Source organism: Buteo buteo, chromosome 1, assembly GCF_964188355.1.
Source record: "Buteo buteo chromosome 1, bButBut1.hap1.1, whole genome shotgun sequence".
In the NCBI taxonomy this organism is placed as follows: Eukaryota; Metazoa; Chordata; class Aves; order Accipitriformes; family Accipitridae; genus Buteo; species Buteo buteo.
In genome coordinates this window covers 3,449,840-3,468,179 of record NC_134171.1, presented here as the reverse complement: position 1 = coordinate 3,468,179, position 18,340 = coordinate 3,449,840, and the positions used below count along the sequence as shown (strand labels likewise).

At 51.8% G+C, this 18,340-nt stretch overlaps 1 protein-coding gene across 6 annotated transcripts in view; it reads left to right on the top strand.

Moving 5' to 3' along the window:
• The window catches only part of RNF24 (ring finger protein 24), a 32,280-nt gene extending 15,648 nt beyond the window's left edge, over positions 1 to 16,632 (top strand). For 5 of the 6 annotated variants that reach the window (XM_075047201.1, XM_075047049.1, XM_075047289.1 and 2 more), the window contains 5 exons: positions 2,969 to 3,118; positions 9,661 to 9,703; positions 10,703 to 10,744; positions 13,799 to 13,878; positions 14,926 to 16,632. In XM_075047201.1, coding sequence (XP_074903302.1) covers positions 2,976 to 3,118; positions 9,661 to 9,703; positions 10,703 to 10,744; positions 13,799 to 13,878; positions 14,926 to 15,064 — 447 coding nt within the window. In that variant the 5' untranslated portion in view covers positions 2,969 to 2,975 and the 3' untranslated portion in view covers positions 15,065 to 16,632. Of the gene's footprint in view, positions 1 to 1,094; positions 1,344 to 2,968; positions 3,119 to 9,660; positions 9,704 to 10,702; positions 10,745 to 13,798; positions 13,879 to 14,925 lie in introns of those variants that run through there. The other variant, XM_075047378.1, reaches the window with a different exon arrangement.
• Positions 16,633 to 18,340: the final 1,708 nt, after the last annotated feature.

The following is an 18,340-nucleotide window of genomic DNA, read 5'->3' as shown; positions in this document are numbered from 1 at the left end:
CAGCTGTTGCAGCAGGAGGGAGTGAGGACCAGGGTAGCTCCAATGTGGAGAAAGTTATTTCACACGGGGGTTGGATGAATCTGGTGTGGGACTCGCTGGACTTGCACCACAGGGGACCGAAGGGTTGTCTGCGGGAGGCTGAACTCCCACGGTATGGCTAGCAGGTAGGTCGCGGCTGCATTGGTGATGTCCTTTTGGAGCAAAATATTAGGGAGGTGGTACTGTTGGAAGAAGAGAGTAGGATGCTGTGGGTGGGATGGAGCTCCGTTTCTATCAACCATTTCTTTGCCGGGGGCTGTGATGGTTTGTAGCTGTTGCGGGGGACTGGTCGAAGAGCTGCACGGCTCAGCTGGACACGACTGTAAGGAGTTTTTCTGGCTCGATGAGATTTGCTGCCCTAAATGCAGCCTGGATCTTCCTTACCTGCCGTCTGTGGTTTTTTTTGTACTTCGTCCGCTGTGGCATCTCCTGGTGGGAGAGCTGAACCAAAGCCCCCAGCTCTGGAAAGAAGAGTGTCAAAAGTTAAAGGAGTTGTAAAGGAAAGAAAAATAATAGTGTGGTGCTGGTTCGTTTTGTTGCCTCTTCTCCCAGAGTGGTCTCCCCTTCCTCGCAAAAAATCACCCAAGGCTTTCCCAGGTGGAGGACGTTTGATTTTTCTCTTGTGCGGTTGAGGAGTTGGAACCAGCCAACCTTGGCCAACACCTTGGCCAACGCCACTGACTATCAGCACAAGTCTGAGGGCGAGTGGGGACAGCCGGAGCTTCATCCTCCAGCCGAAACATCCTCTGTCACATGAGCGTGACCAAGGGGAGAGCCCCTGAACCGTCTAAAATCCCTTTGACCCAGCAAACGGTGCAGAAATGAAAACCAAACCCAACTCTATGCAGCGACGCTGAGCTGCGCATTAACTCTGCTGGAGCCGGGAACAAAGGTTTGGGGGCTGGTTTGGGCTTTTTTTAATTTATTTGCAAAGCAAAACAGCTCAGCTGAGCGGAGCAAGCGTTGGTGGAGGAGTGTGAGCTGCTGGGTGGTTGCTGTGCTATAAAATCCCATCCCCACCAGTGCTCACAGGGGGGTGTGCTGGCTCCCTGAGCTCTTGTAGCATTTCCACGTTGGCCGGGAGAGTTTCTGAACATGCGTGTTGGTCTCTGGAGGCTTTAATCAAATCCAGGCTTTACCAGAAATCGCCTCGAAATTTCCAGCGAGCCAAGGAAGCCGAAAGCAGCCAGAGCGAGGAGGCTCTTGGGCAGGCGTTCGGCACCAGCAGAGATGCTGTCTTCAGCAAGGGGCGCGAGGAGGGTGCGGGCGAGGGGCTAGTGCCAGCGAAGCAGCTGGGATGAAAGGTGAGTCTGCTCCCTTTTGCTGGGGAGCGTGCAACGTATATATGAGCAATGAATATATGATGGGAGGATAGAGGAAAGCCCGGGATGTTCGGCAAAAAAGGAGTCTCGAGGGGGGAAGGAGATGCAGAAGCAAGGATGCTGCTTGGAGGAGCGGGACATTCAGAGGGTACTTTGATTTTTGGAGCACCGCTCCCCGGCATGTTTGGGTTCAGGTCCCGCGTTTTCCCCGCTGTCTTTCCACCCCATGCAAAACTGGGAGCTGTGCAATTAATGCGCCGTTAAAAACTCCCCGCTCCAGGGGAGGGTTTTGTTATCCCCTAGTAATTTTATTTAGGAAACAGGATTCAGACTTCAGGTACTTTCCCTGCTTGTTGTGAAACTTAATTGCACGTCCAGCCCTCTCCTGTGGGCAGAAAGGAAAATAAGGCATATTTTTTAACTTCCTTTTCTAAGCTGGGGGTGGGTGAACTTTATGCCTGGCTAGAGACAGTTGTGATCATTCAAGGGTGAGTGGCTCAGAGAATGATTGCAATAGAAAGGAGTAAGAAGAAATAATAAGTATGTGCTTTCCAGTTAAAGGTTTTGAGTATTAACATGGTGTTTGGCAGCAAGGGAGTTTTTACGGCCATACAGAGACATGGGGCTGGTTTTCTGCCTGACTCCTGAAAAACCCTGTTAGGGTTGTTGTAAAATATTAGTGTCCCATGCGGTGAATCATAAAACTAAAATCATGGGAGAGATGATACTCTGAAGTTGTTATCCCAAGCAGCTGCTCGTGGTTTAACTGGGTCTCTCTGAGGGGAGGGAGGTTTTGGTCACGCGTCCGAGATGTGGTACGTCAACAGGCAAAATCGCTGCATCTTCCTCTTTGCTGCCGCTCACGGGTGCTCGGGGGTTTTGCTGGGGGGAAGCAGCCGGGGGTTGTACTGAGGAATAAAGCTGAAACCTGCAAAATTGCCCTTAAACCAGCAAACCTGGATCTCATGTGGAAAAAACAAACCAAGTCTGGTTTATGGCCCCTATAATTTCTTGGCGGTGCTGCTGCGTAGCACGTCCTTGTCCTCTCTTTTCTGCCAGGGACGCTCTGGGAGCGTGTTGAACCTGCGCTGGTTCATGTGCATGCTCGATGGTTTTGGAGGGGGGATTTCTACAGAATGAGGAATTGGTGTTGGAAACTGCAGGAGGGGAAGGGAAGGAAAAACCTGCCTTGCTATAAGGCTTTCTGGCTGCTTTCAATATTTTGGCCTAATTAATGAGGGGCTTGGGGGACATTGACTGCAGCTGGGGCTGCTTGGATACAAATCCCCGCCATCCATCTGATGCAGCATTTAACTTAAAGGATGACGTGTGTAAAGAAGAGGGGAAAATAGCTGGAGGAGAAGCTCACAGTGGGAGAAGAAAAATCCAGCTGATCCAGCCTTGCTTTGTTTTCAGGGTTACCGAGCCAGGGGCTCGGTTTTGGGCAAGGATGCCTTCACCCAGGGGGGGTGAGGACCGAGAAGGCAGCGCTGCTCATTGCCCTCTCCTTCCCCTGCCACCTACCTTTGGAGGGACCATTGGTCTCTGAAGGGAATCCCGTGCTGCCAAAGGAGCCTCACATCCGTGTTTTCTCCCTGTCTCCGCAGCCTACCCATGAGCTCGGACTTCCAGCATTACAGTTTCAGGATGCCGAACATCGGGTTCCAGAACCTGCCTCTCAACATATACATCGTGGTTTTTGGCACGGCCATCTTCGTCTTCATCCTCAGTTTGCTCTTCTGTTGCTACTTGATCAGGTAAGGGCAAGTTGGCAGCTGCTTTCAACAGCTGCCCTGGTTCAGACCAAGGCTGTTGCTGATCCCTCCATCCCAAAAAGAGGATGGCATCACCTTGTCTTTCCGCGGTGCGTCTCGTGCCAGCCTGATGTGACCCCTGAAGTGGTTTAACTTGCCCTCATCATCAAAGAATTTGCTCAGCCATGTAGTGTCAGACCCAGCATTCATCCCTAATAGAGCTAATAGACCTAGTGCGTACGCAGTGAGCACTGAACGCCGTCTGTCCAACGCGTCTTGGAGTTACCAGTCCTGCAAGGCAATTGCATTATCCGCTTTAAAACAGGAGATATATGTATGCTCAAACAGGCATGAAAATATGGTTGGCTTCTCAGAAAGACTGGAAAGGGATGTTTTATGGTTGCTGCTTTCTGCTTAATGTTTCAACACGTCTTCCTCTTTAATGAGTAACTTGTGTACTGTGTGCTTAAGAAATGTTTAATACCTGCTCTGTTCGTTATTGTACACAAATTGCTCATTCAACAGCACAGTTTAGAGATTAATGATGCAGAGTTGATTTGTTAATCTGAACGATGGGGAGCGGGGCAGGAGGATTAAAGGTTGTTCCAGTTTGGGGCTTGTTTTAATTATTTTATGGGCCATTGGGGAGTGAGTTGGGCCACTAATTAAGAGGAGAAATTCTTCCTGCCAGAAGGAAAGCAAGAGGCAAGTGAGGAAAAACGTGGTGCCTGGGAATTGAGGTGGCAATGGGGGCAAGTTGTGCTGATAACCTGGGATGCGGGGCTCACTGTGCCTCTCCCTGTAGCCAGGAGCACAGGCCATCTCTGTGCTGGCAGCGGCTGCCGAAATCCTGTGCACCCAGAGTTCTCCCACCAAGTTGCCGAAGAGCTTTTCCATCCCCTTTCCTTGACCTCTGGCTTTTCAGATGGCCCCAGCTCCCTGCTAGCCGTACATCCATTGCATTCCCTCCATCCGTCCCTGTAAGACAGGCACCTGGTCTCTTCTTGCACCACGGAGGCTGCATCTGGCTGGCTCACAGCAGCCAGTCCCACCAGGTTTTCTATCCAGAGGGTGTTGAAAATGTTTTGTCCTGTTTTTGTAGAACAGGGAAGCAAGATTTCAATGTCACCTTCTAAATATTTGATAATTTCTGCCTATTTTCAGCTCTGTACAAAGCAAAACCTCATAAAACTTGCAGACGAGCCCAAATCCAGGCTTACCCAGGTGTGATTTGGGCTGTCTGGGCATCGTATCTTCATTTTTGCCTGCAATTATGCACAAGAAAAGGGTGTTTGAAGGGGCAATGTATCTGTCCACCCCGGCAGACAAGGCAGAAATAGATCGAGGGGTCATCCCCGACCTGACAATTTGTATCTCGGTGCTTGATGTTAACAAGGTCTGTTCTGGGATATTGCATCTGCGTCTAGTGTTTGTGTTTTAACTGGGATGCCAATGGGAGGGGATGCAAAAAAAATAAACAAATGGTGTTCAGAAGGCTCAAGGACGTGTTTTGCCCAGATTGAGCTTGAATCTATGTGGCTCACTTGCAAAATGAAGAAGTGTTTGGACTTTCAGAGTATTTTCCTGGGCACTGGGTCTTGCTGGGTGTGTTCTGCCCCAAAGAAGAAATAACAAGTAGTAATGTCTGGAAGATCAAGCCAGAAAATCTTTAAATTTAGAAGTTGGAGGCGTGTTGTAAGAGAGAGGGTGAGTAACGGGTGAAACTAGCCAGCAAGGGAAGTGGCAAGTCCTTCGTCTCTTCATATCTTTAAATCAAGACAGAGGACCTTTCTGGATGAGATGTTTTGGCTCCCATTCCCAGGAGTAACAAAGTGCTATTTAACCAACTACGATAGATGGGAGGTTAGATTAGATCATCTAGTGATCCCTTTGTAGCTCTAAACTCTACAGAGACTGTACAAATTGCTCCTCAGACCACCACTGCTAGCTCTATTATTGGCAAAACAGAGCCAAACAAGAATCCTCCAGCCCCCATTTTGGAGGGTTTCGCCATGCCATGGGTTTTAGGTGTGCCGATGTGCCCCAGGAGCATCCACCTCCTTTGAATTTGCTGTGTAATCTCAGCTTGTGTGGGGCAGAAGAGCTTGAGCTTTGGTGTGATTTGGAAAGCCTTGTAGATGGACAGCGGGATGAGGACCATGTGCCTGCAAGTGCAGAGCATCCCAAATGATTGCTCCAGGAAGGCTTTGCCATTTAACGCCAAAGCATTGCTGGTGCCTGGCTGCGTAGCAAGCAAATACCCGTAGCCTTGCAGCAGGAGGATTTGGTATACAAAGTAAGATATTGAATTTAAGTTGAATTTTTCCCCATCCTGAACCAGCTGCTAAAGCCTCCTGGATTACCCCATGCATTCCTGACCCCTTCTGCAATGAGATGCGTGGCTTTAATACAGAATTACATCTGGAGGCTGTATAAAAGAGAAGTGTTAATTTAACAAGCAGATGCAGCATGGATCAAACCGTGTCGTCATAGAGAAACCGACCCAGGGCAGAGGGGTGCGGGCAAGTACGATCCCCTCGGGAGCTCCAGGGCTCCGCTTTGCACCCGTGAGGGTTATTTGCAGGTAACAGCGGCTCGTGGCTTTTCCCAGGCCCTGCTTAGATGCAGAGGCAACGCAGCCCATCCTCTCTCTCTCCCTCTTCTCTCGTGACTCTCACATCTGCAAATATTGGCAAATAACAAGCGGAGCTCATAACACCATCCTCCGGGCCCTGGTTCTCATCGCCTGCTCTGGATCAGAGCATCCCATGCAGCCCTTCTCCACATCCCCGGCTGGGGAGGCATCCGAAGTGTGGAAGAGCCAATATCTGGTGTATTTACCTCTAATCACAGAGCTGACGGCATTAAATAAAGGATGCGCCGGAGGAGGAGGGCATGTGGGCTGCACTTCGCAACTGTGTCAATACGGAGTGCGCTGCCCAGTCCAAGGGGAGGAAGGAGTGATGTTTTTAATCGGGTTGGCTCAAAATGAAGTCCAATAGGAATTTCAGCCAAAAGCTAAGCAAACATCATTGCTGTCTGTGTGCAGTCCAGGCAAATCTCAACCTCTTCTGCCACTGCAAACCAGTCCGGTATAAAGCAAGGGTCCCACTCTCACGGCTGCTGCCTCTGCTTGGAAAAATGAGGGGAGAAAAAAAAGGGAAGAAAAAGAAATTTTGCAGGCAGCTCTTTGTGTCTGATCTCTGCTGAACTGATAAACTGTAACAACCTCATGTTGCCTTCAGTCCCCTAAAACCCAATTCAGAAGGATGCTGAGCCAAATGCTGTGCTTGCCAAGCGTTTGAAAGGTGTGCACGCTCGTCCTGGGTAAAAGCTGCAGCATCCTCTCTACCTGTGCTTTGCTGTGGGTTGCACGGGGCTCGTCTCTGCCCAGACTGGAGCGGCTCAATGTCTATAGAAGGTGCAGGGTACATAGCCCTTAAAAAGCCATTTTTAAAGGGCTTTTTCCTTCTGCGTTCAAACTTGCCAGGATCAAACTCAGTGGTTGGGTTTGGAGAGCCCAAGGAGCCGGACTGGGCTGGGTAGAGCGATGCAGTGATGGGGCAAAGAGCCAGTGCCCGGTAGCTTTATACTCTTTCTACTGTAAAGTGTTAAATAAGCAGATCTTGGAGGTAAACCTGCAAAAAGTTGTTTCCTCTGCATTTTATTCCCATAGTTGTTGGCTTGCTATAGATGATTTGGAGTCATGCAGAGAAATGGAGTGCTCCCTTTCCTGTGGGAGGCATGGAAAGCTTGGGAAGAGATCACAAAATCCACGAGAGGCAGTTATTAAATTCAGGGATGGGTGACGGCGTGTGTACGCGCACGGTATCTGGCCACGCGCTGGCTTTTAAGATGCTGTGTGGTCCCTTATCTAAGTCAGCTATCTGCCAGAAATTCTTCCAGAGTCGCAGCTCTTGACACGAGATGGATGAAGCCCTGGGTCCGATGGGGAGTAACGCTTGCCAGGACCCGGGGTCTCGTTACGACAGCTGCGCTAGGTCCGACCGGGATCCATCTGGCCCAGGATCCTGGCTTTGAAAGGAAAGCGCGGAGGCACAGACCGAGCTCGCACGCTTCGGGACCAGATGTGCTCGTGCCGTTCCCCGTAACCTTCAGGGAGTTTTGGTTTGGTTTTTTTTTTCTTTTTGGCAAAGTCTCCCCGTCTAGCTCAGCACCAGCCCGTGGCATTGTAGCAGCCGTGCTCCGATGGCACAGAGCTGCATGCATCTGTGGCCAGGTGGTTGCTTCTTCCCCATCGCTGGTCCAGATGCCTCCACGGTGTCCGCAGATGCTTGGGCTTGTTCTGCATGACACCTTCCCTCCGGTGGCTTTGGCTTATCAGGGCCAATGTCTCGGCAGCCACTCGGTGCTCCGTAAGACATGCTTTTTCCCATACTGGGAGAGTTTTTCCCCTCGTATGCAGTCTCCAGCCACGCATCTTGCTTTGCCCCATCTGTGTTTCATAACCAGTTTCCCAGCCGCCGGGATCCCTGCGGATCAGGCCAGTTTCATCCTGTTTTCTCTATTGTTCGTGCATCTTCTGCTTGTGTTTCTGCTCAGGGTCGTTGGCGGAGGGATGAAACCCCAGCCTTCTCCTTCCTGCCTGCTGCAATTTTATCCGTGGCTCTGCAGGCAGGTTCTCTGCCAGGCAGCATCATTAGAGGAGGTTGGATGGCTCCCCGCTAAATTCAGGGCTGAGGAGCTGACTTACTGCAACTCTCCTGGAAGCATTAAGGTGCATTTTTACCCATTCCTTGACTTTTAAGGCCCATGACATTTTGGGAGGGTGTTTTCAAGCAAAAAGGACAGAGATATTATTTTTACATCCTATTTTTATAACTCGCTCACTGCAGCCTTGCAGGATCAGAAGGCCTCTGAGAGCTCAGGGTGAAACAGCTGGGGTTTGAGACAGCCCCCAGAATATTTTTGGAGAAGTGAAATTACAGGCAAGGGATTTCCAATTTGAAATCACACTCAAGGCTGGCTGGGGAAAATACTCCTATGGCTGTCCAAGCCCTGCAGACACACATTGACATCTTATTAAAGGTCCTTGGCCAACTCTTTATCCTTGATGACTTCCCTCTTGAGTTTCCAGAGCACTTCACTAAATGCCGTATCTTGTAATGAGAAGCAATATTAGTTGGTTGGGTTTTTTTAAAACGTATTTGTTTTTAGGAGCATAATCAGCTCCTCCAGCCAGCTGGTACCTGCAGAGCACTCCACCGGGCTGTGGGAAATGGGCTGCTGCTTGTTCTGCTGTGGAAAGATGTTTTATTAATAATAGTTTGAACTGAAAACTGTGGAGGGATGTGATGTGTGTATGTTTGCTGTTTCGCTCAGTCCTCAGGAATGGGGACAAAGGCCATGCGTCCTGGAGAGGGGAGGCTGGGGAGGGAGGGGATGGGACCAGCCCTTTGCTTGTGGCTTCAAATTCCTGCTGCCACCAGCTGGACTTCTTGCTGCAGCAGGTGTTTTTGGAATAGGTTCATCCCCTCCATCTCCATCCCTTGATTTGCTCCAGGAATGGATGCTGTTGGGTAAAAAAAAACACCCAAAAACCCAAAACCGTGCTAAGCATGGTGCTTCAAAAGGTAGGTGGGGGGAAGCAGCTTATGCAGTTTATAATCCTGATTTTGCTCCACTGCTGCATCGACTCTGGCCCCAGGGCAGGATTGCGTGGGCTTGTCACCCTGTGCTTTAACATAGCGCACCCTCGTCTGCTCTCCTGATAAAAAAAATCAACCCCAAAACGAAAAATCCCAAGATACAGGTTCATTCTCCTGCAGTTTTTGGCAGCTCGTTATCTCTGGTTATTAAGTTGTCCCCCCCATGATAGGAGGCAAGAGATGGAAGATGTTCCGTTGCTTCTTTTCCAAAGCTTTCTGCTCTGGTGTTGTCTTCAGATAAATAGCCATCCTTTGCTTGCTCAACCAGATGGATGACCTGTTGTTGAATGCTTCTTCCTGAGCGTTTGGGAGGCAGAAGCAGCACGATTGATCTGGTGACAGAAGATAAAGCTGTGTTTGAGGAAACTAACATCGCCCAAGCAGAATGATGGGGGCTTCGGTGGGAAACCTCTGAGCAGGGAGGTTTCCTTCCCTGTCCTTGCTTAAGTGGGAGCAGAGCTTTCTTCGGGTCTGAATACCCACCGCTTGGAAAAAGGTGCCACGTCCAGTCTAGAAATGGTTGGCAGCAGAAGTGGTTGGAAACTGGGGGTATTTATGGCAGCTCGTGATTTACTCAACAGCTTTTGCTGGTCTTAATGGTGCAGGTGATGTCTCTTTGGAAAATCGAGGAGGTTGAAAGAGGAAAAGGGGAGGAGGTTGCATGCTTCTGGATGGAGATGTTGCCCTCCCAGCTACAGGGAAAGCTGGCTGTTGCTTAAATGCATCGTTTCACATGGCCATTCTGGGTTCTGAAATGAAAAATAAAAAAAAAATAATATATTTAATCTGGAAAGCAGGGAAATGAAATGTTTGGGGTATTACAGCAATCCTGATTTTTTTTACCTGTCTTCATGTTTCTCCCTATTTTGATTGCAGGCTCAGACATCAAGCACACAAAGAGCTTTACGCCTACAAACAGGTGAGATGATACACAGTAAGTTGTCTTCTTCTCTTCTTCGGCTTAGTGCCATATCCACGTTGGAGTAGTCACTCCTGCAGGTTTCCTTGTGTTGTTGTTCTCCTTGGGAGACTTTTGGTCTTCGAAGAGAAGTTGTAACACCCGGGCAAACCTCTGTCCCTGCTGATTTAATTTTTTTCTACCAGCTGGGGACTCCAGGAGCATCTCTCACCTGTTAGTCTGCAGGTCTTCGCATTTTCAGATGAGGTTCCTGAGCGGTGGGGACACCTCCACCCCTGGAGCACCTCAAATGGGCAACCTCTCCAAACCCTCATGTTGTTTCCCGCTGGTGAGCAGTAATGCCGTCACTTCCCCAGCAATCAAACAATGTTTTGTGGGGTCCGAATCTGCTCCCCAGGTTGGACCCAGCTGCTCTGGACCACTCGCAGCCATAGGGAACACCTCCACATCACCTTGGCAAACCTAGCTGTTTTCTGCACGCACCCACACTCGCCAGCGCCCTTGTTAAAATAAACACGGCCAAGAGGTTGGTGTCAGGTTGCTGCTTCAATGTCCTGTTTTCTCCAGGGCTTGTGTAATTTTTCTGCCTCCAATCTGTTGTTCGAGCAGGAAACTGGGTGGAGTTGGGCTGATATGATAACACATGGTTGTCCTGGATTTATAGCCCTCTCCAGGTGTTTAGCCTGGATGAAGTGAAAACGAAGTGGCAGATGTCCATGCAGGAGCTTGTTGCAGAGTGTGGGAGCCCAGGAGGTTTAAATTTGGGAGGAGACCTCCTGGATTTGGTCCTCATGTTAGTGGTTATAGCTGTGCCAGCGCTGCCTTCCTCCTGTTCCTGCACAGGGGTGAAGACCCGATGTGCTCGCTGGCTGTTTCAGATTTACTGGGGGGGGGGTCCAGTTCTACTGGGACGCTAAATGGGATCTCTCTTTACTAAGTTATTTCCTGCGAATGCTCATGGCAGAAGCTGTGTCCTGACCCTGGCGCTCTGTCTTACAGGTTATACTCAAGGAGAAGGTGAAGGAGCTGAACCTACACGAGGTGAGTACGTCCCTGGGGCGGTAGCGTAGTGGCAAAGACTCCCTCACCCTCCTCTTCCTCGCACTGGGGAGGGGATGGAGGACAGGCAAAGGCTGGCACAGGTAGGAGGCTGCAAAAACTCAAAATTAACTCCATCGGGAGCAAAACACACAGCTAGTGTGCTTTGGAAATCTGGAAAGCACAACTGCTTTACTTGTTTTTGGAGAAACGGGGCACTCCAAAGCCTCAAAGCCTTCGTCTTGGTCTGTGAGTGCCTGGGGGCAGCACGGGGTGTTTGCGGTGATTTTATCCGGCTGCAGAGGTGTGCCGGCATCACCGCCCGCTTGCTGCCAGCAGCGGGGTTTGCTCTGCAGCCTCCTACCTCATTACAGGGAACATGGCCAGGGTAGGTTAACAGCAGCTCCTGACGCTGCTTTTCTCTTTGAGCAAGTCTAATTGCTTGTTTATGCAGCCGGTAAAAGCACATCTGCAAAGGGGGTCTGCATTAAACCATCTCCCTCCTCCTTCTGGATCCCCTTTAGCTTTTACTGCATTATTATTATTTACTACATTATTATTTTTATTATTTATTGCATTATTATCACTGCGATAAAAATCTGTGTATAAAAGGGGAGGCAGATGCAGGCTAAGCTGTGTATAAACAGTGTCCCTTGACAGTTATGCCCCCTCCAGCCCCGCTCTGCCTCGCCACCGTCAGAGCATGATGATATCCAGCACATCTCTGCCGGCCACGTTACTTGGGCAGAGTAAACTCTGCTGGGATTTAATTGAAATCGAAGATAAACACGTTCCCTAGGCTTCTGTCCCTTGCGCTCCTGGTTTGCAGCTTTGCAGAGGAGAGCTGGCTGGAAAAGGCAGGCAAAGGGATGTCTACTTGGAAGTATTAAGAATTAAAACCCCTTTTTTCCAGCCCCAAAACCACGGGGGTTTCTTCTTAGTTTTGGGAGGAGGGCAGAGCCCGCGGCAGCCATAAGTCAAAGCCCTGGCGGACTTTGCATTTAAACTTTGCAGGGGGAATTGCGCCAGCACCGTCCCCGGCACCACAATGTGGGCACAGCAGTGGCTCCTTGCTGGGTCCCGCTGTGTTAATGAGTTAAGAGGATCTCCGGAGACTGAAACACGTCTCGGAGTAACGGTGTTACCCTAATCTACCTCTACCTACCGGCTCCTTCAGGTTTAAAACACATTAGTTGTTCTCTGCAGGTTTCCAGGCTCTTTTAGGGCTAAGTGTCCCTATTTACAGACCATTTTTCATGCTGAAGTTGAGCAGCAAGCTGCTCAAACCCTGTTTCAAACACGGGCTGGATTTATTTCCCCTAATGACAACAAAAATGCCCACCCGCATCCGAGACACGAGTCCACTTGTCTGTTAAATACCAGCTCCATTTGTTTATAAGCTGCTATTTTATTTTTAATTCCTCGAGCAGAGCAACGAGAGCCCGTCCCACATTTCATCCTCACCCTACGCTCCCTGCAGCTGAGGCTTGAGGCCCCTATTTCTGATCCGCTCGCATTAAATTGACTTGCAGTGGGGTTTTTTGCAGGCACTCAGACTTAAAAGCACTTCCCGCAGTGAGAAGCTCCTTGAGGGGGGGGATTTGGGAGCACGCCGGAGCTGGGAACAGCAGTGCTAACCTTCCGTCCTCCTCCTCCATCACCTCTGTTCCCAGCTCGCCACAACTCTCCCAGCCCAAACGCTTTCAGGGAAGATGAGGGGTCCATGCGGAAGGGGATAGAGCAGCTCCAGCTCTTCCCTGGGATTTGGGAAAGGCTGGAAGGGTTTTGCTCCAGCTCCTTCCGAAACATCCCTTTTTGGGCGTTTGGATTTTGGTATTTACAGTAAGCGGTTCTGGAAAGCGGAGCACAGGGGGGATTTTGCAACATCACGGGATGGCTGCCAGGGCTCGCCCGGAGACTTGCAGAGGGGAAAGTCCCCGCCAAGCTCTTCAGCCCCATGTTTCTGGGTTTGTTTTTCATCTTTTTTCCATCACGCTGCCTCTCCTTGGCTTTCCCGGGGCTCAAGATGTCTGTGTTCCTTGGGGACCGATCCGAGCAGCTACGCCAGCATTTGCTCGCTCAGTAAAAAAGTCTCCGATGAGCTTTGGGTGGCTGGAAAGTATCGACGGGCGCCGTGTCCCCGGGAAAGCCGGGAGCCTCCGGCCGTGCTTGCCAGCCGCCTGCTTCATCCCGAAGGCTTTTGGCAACGGGGCTGACCCTTGTTTCGGACTGCTGGAGACTCCCAGGCGGGGGGCGGGGGGGGAAGCAGGGGAGCGGGGCTGGGAAAAACATATACAAAATCCCCAGGAATATCCAAAATGAGTCAGGAAAAAACAGCAGCGTGGGGGAAGGAGATTTCGGCTGGGTCTTTTGCCCAATGGGAAAACAGCCACCAACCTTCCCAGCCCAGGGGCAGAGATGCACCCTTTGCCTTTTCCTCTTCCCAGAGTTATCCCTGAGGATGCAGCTCGGTCCCAGGGACCAAGCAGCGGCATGGATCCATCCACCTGCACCCTAAAGCCTCCTGGCACATCGAAACACATCCCAGCCTTGCGGCTGCTGCTCCTGGGAGGGCTCCAGGGTCCCATCCACCGGGAAAGGGAGACCCAAGGCTCAGCCTGCAATCCCAAAGCCTGGGTAGTGAAATCTGGGAAGGCTTTAGGGGGGATTTCACCCCTCTGCAATGCAGAAATCTCCCAAACGTGACTTCGGCAGCACAGAGGACAAAAAAAGCAGTTTCTTGGTCAAAACAGAGGGTTTATAGCAAAAGAGGCATTTGCTTTCCCTGTGGTACTAGGAGGTATTGCTCTCTCCCCGCAGTGTACCCTCACTGGCATCAGAAGCCAAATTGCCCTTTTTTTCCCCCCCCGAGCAAAGGTAGGGGCGAGGCGAGCACTGGGAAAAAGATAGAAACTGGCCGAGGGCATCACTTAGGGGGAGGGTTTTTTCATGGAGAGTATTTTGGCCGATTCGAAGATACCCGTGTAGTTTGTATGTGCAAAAAGAATGCTTCCTGGCTGGTGACTGCCTTCTCTCTCCACCTCTCACGTCTTTCAGATCTGTGCCGTTTGCTTGGAGGAGTTCAAGCCCAAGGACGAGCTGGGGATCTGTCCCTGTAAACATGCCTTCCACAGAAAGTGAGTGCAGGGAACGGGACGCAGAAGCTGGGCTCCCTCAAATCCTGCCCAGTGGCCCCAGGAGGCTCTTGGTGTCGGGTCTCCTGGGGCCTCTGCTCCCCTTTCCAAGGTTTCTTCCCACCCCAATTCCAGGGGAACAGGGAAATTGCAGCAAAAGCCCTTTATGGAATGAATTGGAGCCTTTGGAGCAGCAAAAGTCCAGTTGTGAACTGGCAAAACCGCTTCACTTTATACATTCCAAAATGTGTATGTACATTTGTGTGCGTGTGTATATATATTTACATATACAAAATTTATACATATTTATAAAATAGATATTCAGAACCACAGCAACAAGCTCCCCAGGGAAGCAGTCACGGCCCCCAAGGCTGTTGGCGTTCAAGAAGCATTTGGTCAAAGCATTTAGATTTGGGGTTTAACTTGTAGGTTGCCCTGTGGTGAGTCAGGAGTTGGCCTCGATGATCCTGATGGGTCCCTTCCAACTCAGTCTATGCTTCTATGAAAAATGTGCATATAAAATTCATAGTGGTTTACATTTTTCTAAGATACATACATATAAAATTTACATATATACAATATATACACATTATATATGTATGTTGTGTATATGTATGATATGTATATAGAGTTGATAGGTTATGTATTTATAAAATGAATATATTGATATATACCTTTTTGTGTATATATGTATTTTATGTCTTTTTATGCATGTGTATACATTTTTTATCTATTTTACAAATAGATATCAGTTATATATATAAAAATATATTATATCCATGTGTATATATACACACACACAAAAATGTCCTAATACCCTGTACAGGCACCTAAACTCCGAATTAAAAATTCGGCAGCATCAGTGCTCCGGGGAGGGCGACAACAGATCCGACCTGGCCCGTGGCCCCCCCAGGCCACGGCCCGTCACCCACCGTGGGGGGGACAGGGGTGGCTGCCACCCCGACGGGGTTCCCGGAGCACCAAGCTGGGTGGTGGGTTTGCAGCACCCCTGTAATAACCCCCTCCTCGTTGTCTGTGTCCCCCCCCCAGGTGCCTCATCAAATGGCTGGAAGTGCGAAAAGTGTGTCCGCTCTGCAACATGCCGGTGCTGCAGCTGGCCCAGCTGCACAGCAAGCAGGACCCCGGCCCCCCCCAGAGCCCCCTCCCCGGCGCAGAGAACATCGTATAGCTCCGCCGACCCAGGGACTGCCCCGCCGCCGGCCCGGGGGGACTCGGAGACAACCAAAGCACTACGGCACCAGCACGGAGGGACAGGCGAGGACGCGGGCGGCCGGGCGGGGAGCCCGGAGCACTTTAGGGGGGGGGGCACGTCCCCGCCGGCCGAAGCAGAAGAGCCCCGTGCCCCAAAAACCTGCCTCTGCGGAGCCGTGCCGGGATGAAGGGTCTCGCACTCGAGCCCGGGCTCGATTCCTCTCCCCGGGGCGACGAGGGGGACTCTGGGTCCTCCGCGGGCGCCCGCACGACATCCTTCTTCCAGCACATCCCTTCTTCCTGCACGACGTCCGCCGGGAAGCGGCGTGGGACACAACGGAGCAGCATCGAGCCACCCGACGGTGCCCCGACAGCCTCCTGCAACGCCGCGACGTTCCCCCCCTCCCCGAACGCCCCGGTACGCTTCCCAGCCCTGCTGCCTCCCCCCGCCACTGGCAAAAACGATGCCCAAAACGTGGGGTGGGGGGACAGGGACCCTGGAGCATTATGGCTGGTTCCTGCCCCATTCTCCTCTTTGCCCTTATTTTAACAGGGTTACCTTTGCCTTCGCAATCTCTGCCTGGAAAATTGGGTCTCGGCGTGGCGACGCCGGGGTTCGTGCTGCGGTTGGGTGCCTCCTTGGCACCCGCTGCTCCCCCGAAAGGGCTAACCGGGGTGGGGAAGCCGGCGTCGCCCCCGGGAGGTGGCAGGGTGGTAGTTGCGTGGGGTCTCCCGGGCTTTGGTTACCCCACTCACCCTCCCCGTCCCCTTCCTCGGCGCGATGGGCTACCTCAGCGGGGCCGTTAGTCCCTCCGATGGGCGCGATCCTGGCGCGAACCATCAGCGGTGAGAGCCGGAGGCCTCCCCCTCCTCACAACTGCAGCACGGCCTTGCTGGGGTGGCGGGGAGGCGGGGGGGGGGGGCAGGCAAAAATCCTGCCCTTTGGGTTCATCCCATCACTTTCTGGGCGAGGGACGCGTGAGCCGGCAGCGTTTTGCCTTGCCAAAACACCCCGACCCCAACCATCGCTAAGTGCAAAAGCTCCTGGGGGGGGGGGGTCCGTGCCACCCCCTCGCCTCTCTGACCACCTCGTGGGGAGAATTCGGGCACCGTAGCAAACGCCCCAGCGTCCCCCTCTATCTTTGCAACTCTTATTCCTTTTTTTTCTTTTTTTTTCAGGGGGGGGAGAGGGGGTGCGGGGGGTGTCAGTATTACACGGTGGCGGCTTTCCCAGCACCCCCCCCCCGGGTGCAGGATGGGGCGCAGGGCTGGGAAGGCTCCGGGTGTCGTTCCCCCCCTCCTGTAAATACCGCGGGACTCCCGAGACTGTTTATGGAGCGTGGAGCCTCATAGACGTGTTTGTACACTACAAATTCTGCAGCAGAATATTTTTTAAAACGTTCGCTGTTTTTTGGGGGTTGTTTTTTTTTTTTTGTAAGCTATATTTTTGTATATTTAATTGCTATTTTAAAATTCTAATAATGCGTCTTTTTTGCTAATCACACTATTCTTAAGGAAAAACGAGGAAAGAAAAAAAAAACAACAGTTTGCATGTGATTTGACTTGAAATGTAAATAAAAGCAGGTTTTGGAAGCAGGGGTGTGTTTGCAAGGGGGGGGTCTCCACTTGGGAGACCTCGGCCACGGGACAGGGTTGGGGGGGGGGGGGAGTGTCTGTCCTCCCATGGGAAAACAGGAGCATCCCTCATTGCTCAGCCCTGTGTCACCCTGGGATTGTCCCCAGTGGGGCTGGGACCCACTGTCCCACCTCCAGCTCCAGCCCTTTCTGCAAGGAGCTGGAAAATGGGCTGGTTTGGGGGTGGGGGGGTCCCATTCTCCGTGTCTCCCTCCAGCACCAGCAACATCCCTTGGGCCCAGAGCAGAGCTTTGCTCCCGGCCGGTGCCGGATTGGGGAAATCAGCACCCACCCCGGCGGGGCTGGCTCTCTGCCCCACGCACCCTTGGAAATCCCCAGCCGAGGGGGAATTTCGCACATCCCGGGCAGGGCCTGGAGGTTTCTCCTCCAAACAACCTTCCCAGGCCAAACCCTGGCCCGCGGGCAGGGGCTCCCCGGGACGAGACCCGGCTGGACTAATGCCAACCTCCCACCGGCCACGGGATGCGGAGGAGTTCAGCTCCCAGCCTCCACGCTAAGGGATTTCCTAGGGTCCAGCTCGATTCCCCATCTCCCTCTCGCTTCTTTTCACCCACGCTCTTCCTCCAGGCTTCACGAAACAGGGGGAAAAAAAAATAAATCCCCTTTTCCTCCTCTCAAATTTCTCCCCCCTGCTGCCTTTCCCTGTGATGGGTTGCTTAGCTGGGGCCATCCCAAGTTGCCATCCCTGCAGAAACCTGGTGTGGAGGAAGCAGGGCTCCCACCTTGCCCTGTCCTGCTGTCCCCCCTGTCCTGCTGTCCCCCTGTCCTGCTGTGTGTCCCCCGCCCCGGTCCCTGCCCAGCACAGAGGGCTGCTGCCCTCTAGTGCTGGCTGCACCCCCAGAGCTGGGTGCTGGGGGGGTAGGTCCCACCTGGAGATGTTCTTCAACTTCTCCAGAAGGAAACGTGAAGGAATCACCTTCTCGCTGCCCTCCTAGTCATCTTCTGGAAGCTCCCGACAAGTCCATGGGCACGGAGAGCTCGCTGGGTGAAGATTCCCACCGGTGGGACAAAGCAGCAGAGGGTCTGGCGGAGCTGTGGTCTGGATCTAGCAGCAAGATGCACAAATCACAATTATTTTTGCACAATTATTTTTGTTACTTCCATCCCATGGTTCCTGCTCTGGAGAGATGCCTTGCTTCCACCTCCAATCCAACTCACATCATCCATGCATTAAAGGGCCTCCAAAGCACCGATCATCGCCTACCACCAAAGAAGTCTTTCACCAAACCCTAAAATGCTGCAATTTGCCCTGGAACGATGCTAGAACCACCTCCCATCGCTGGACTTACCGGTGCTGGGAGCCTGCTGCTGCTAAGAAAAGCCACGTCATGTCCCTCAGAAAGCCTCGGGGATTTGAAGCCGAGCTGCAAAAATAAGCCCAGACCCAACCCCGGTTGTACACAAATCCACCTTCTCCCAGCAGCACAGACCCGTGCCAGCCTTCAGGTTTTAGTCAGACCTGCTTTAGAAGCCTGGTTTTAAGGTACCTGCTTAAAAACGTCACTAGCCAGGGATGGGACCGAGCATCGAGAAGTAATCCTCACTACCAGCAACAGGCAAATACTGAATTTTTACTTTTTTTTTTCCCCCTCCATGA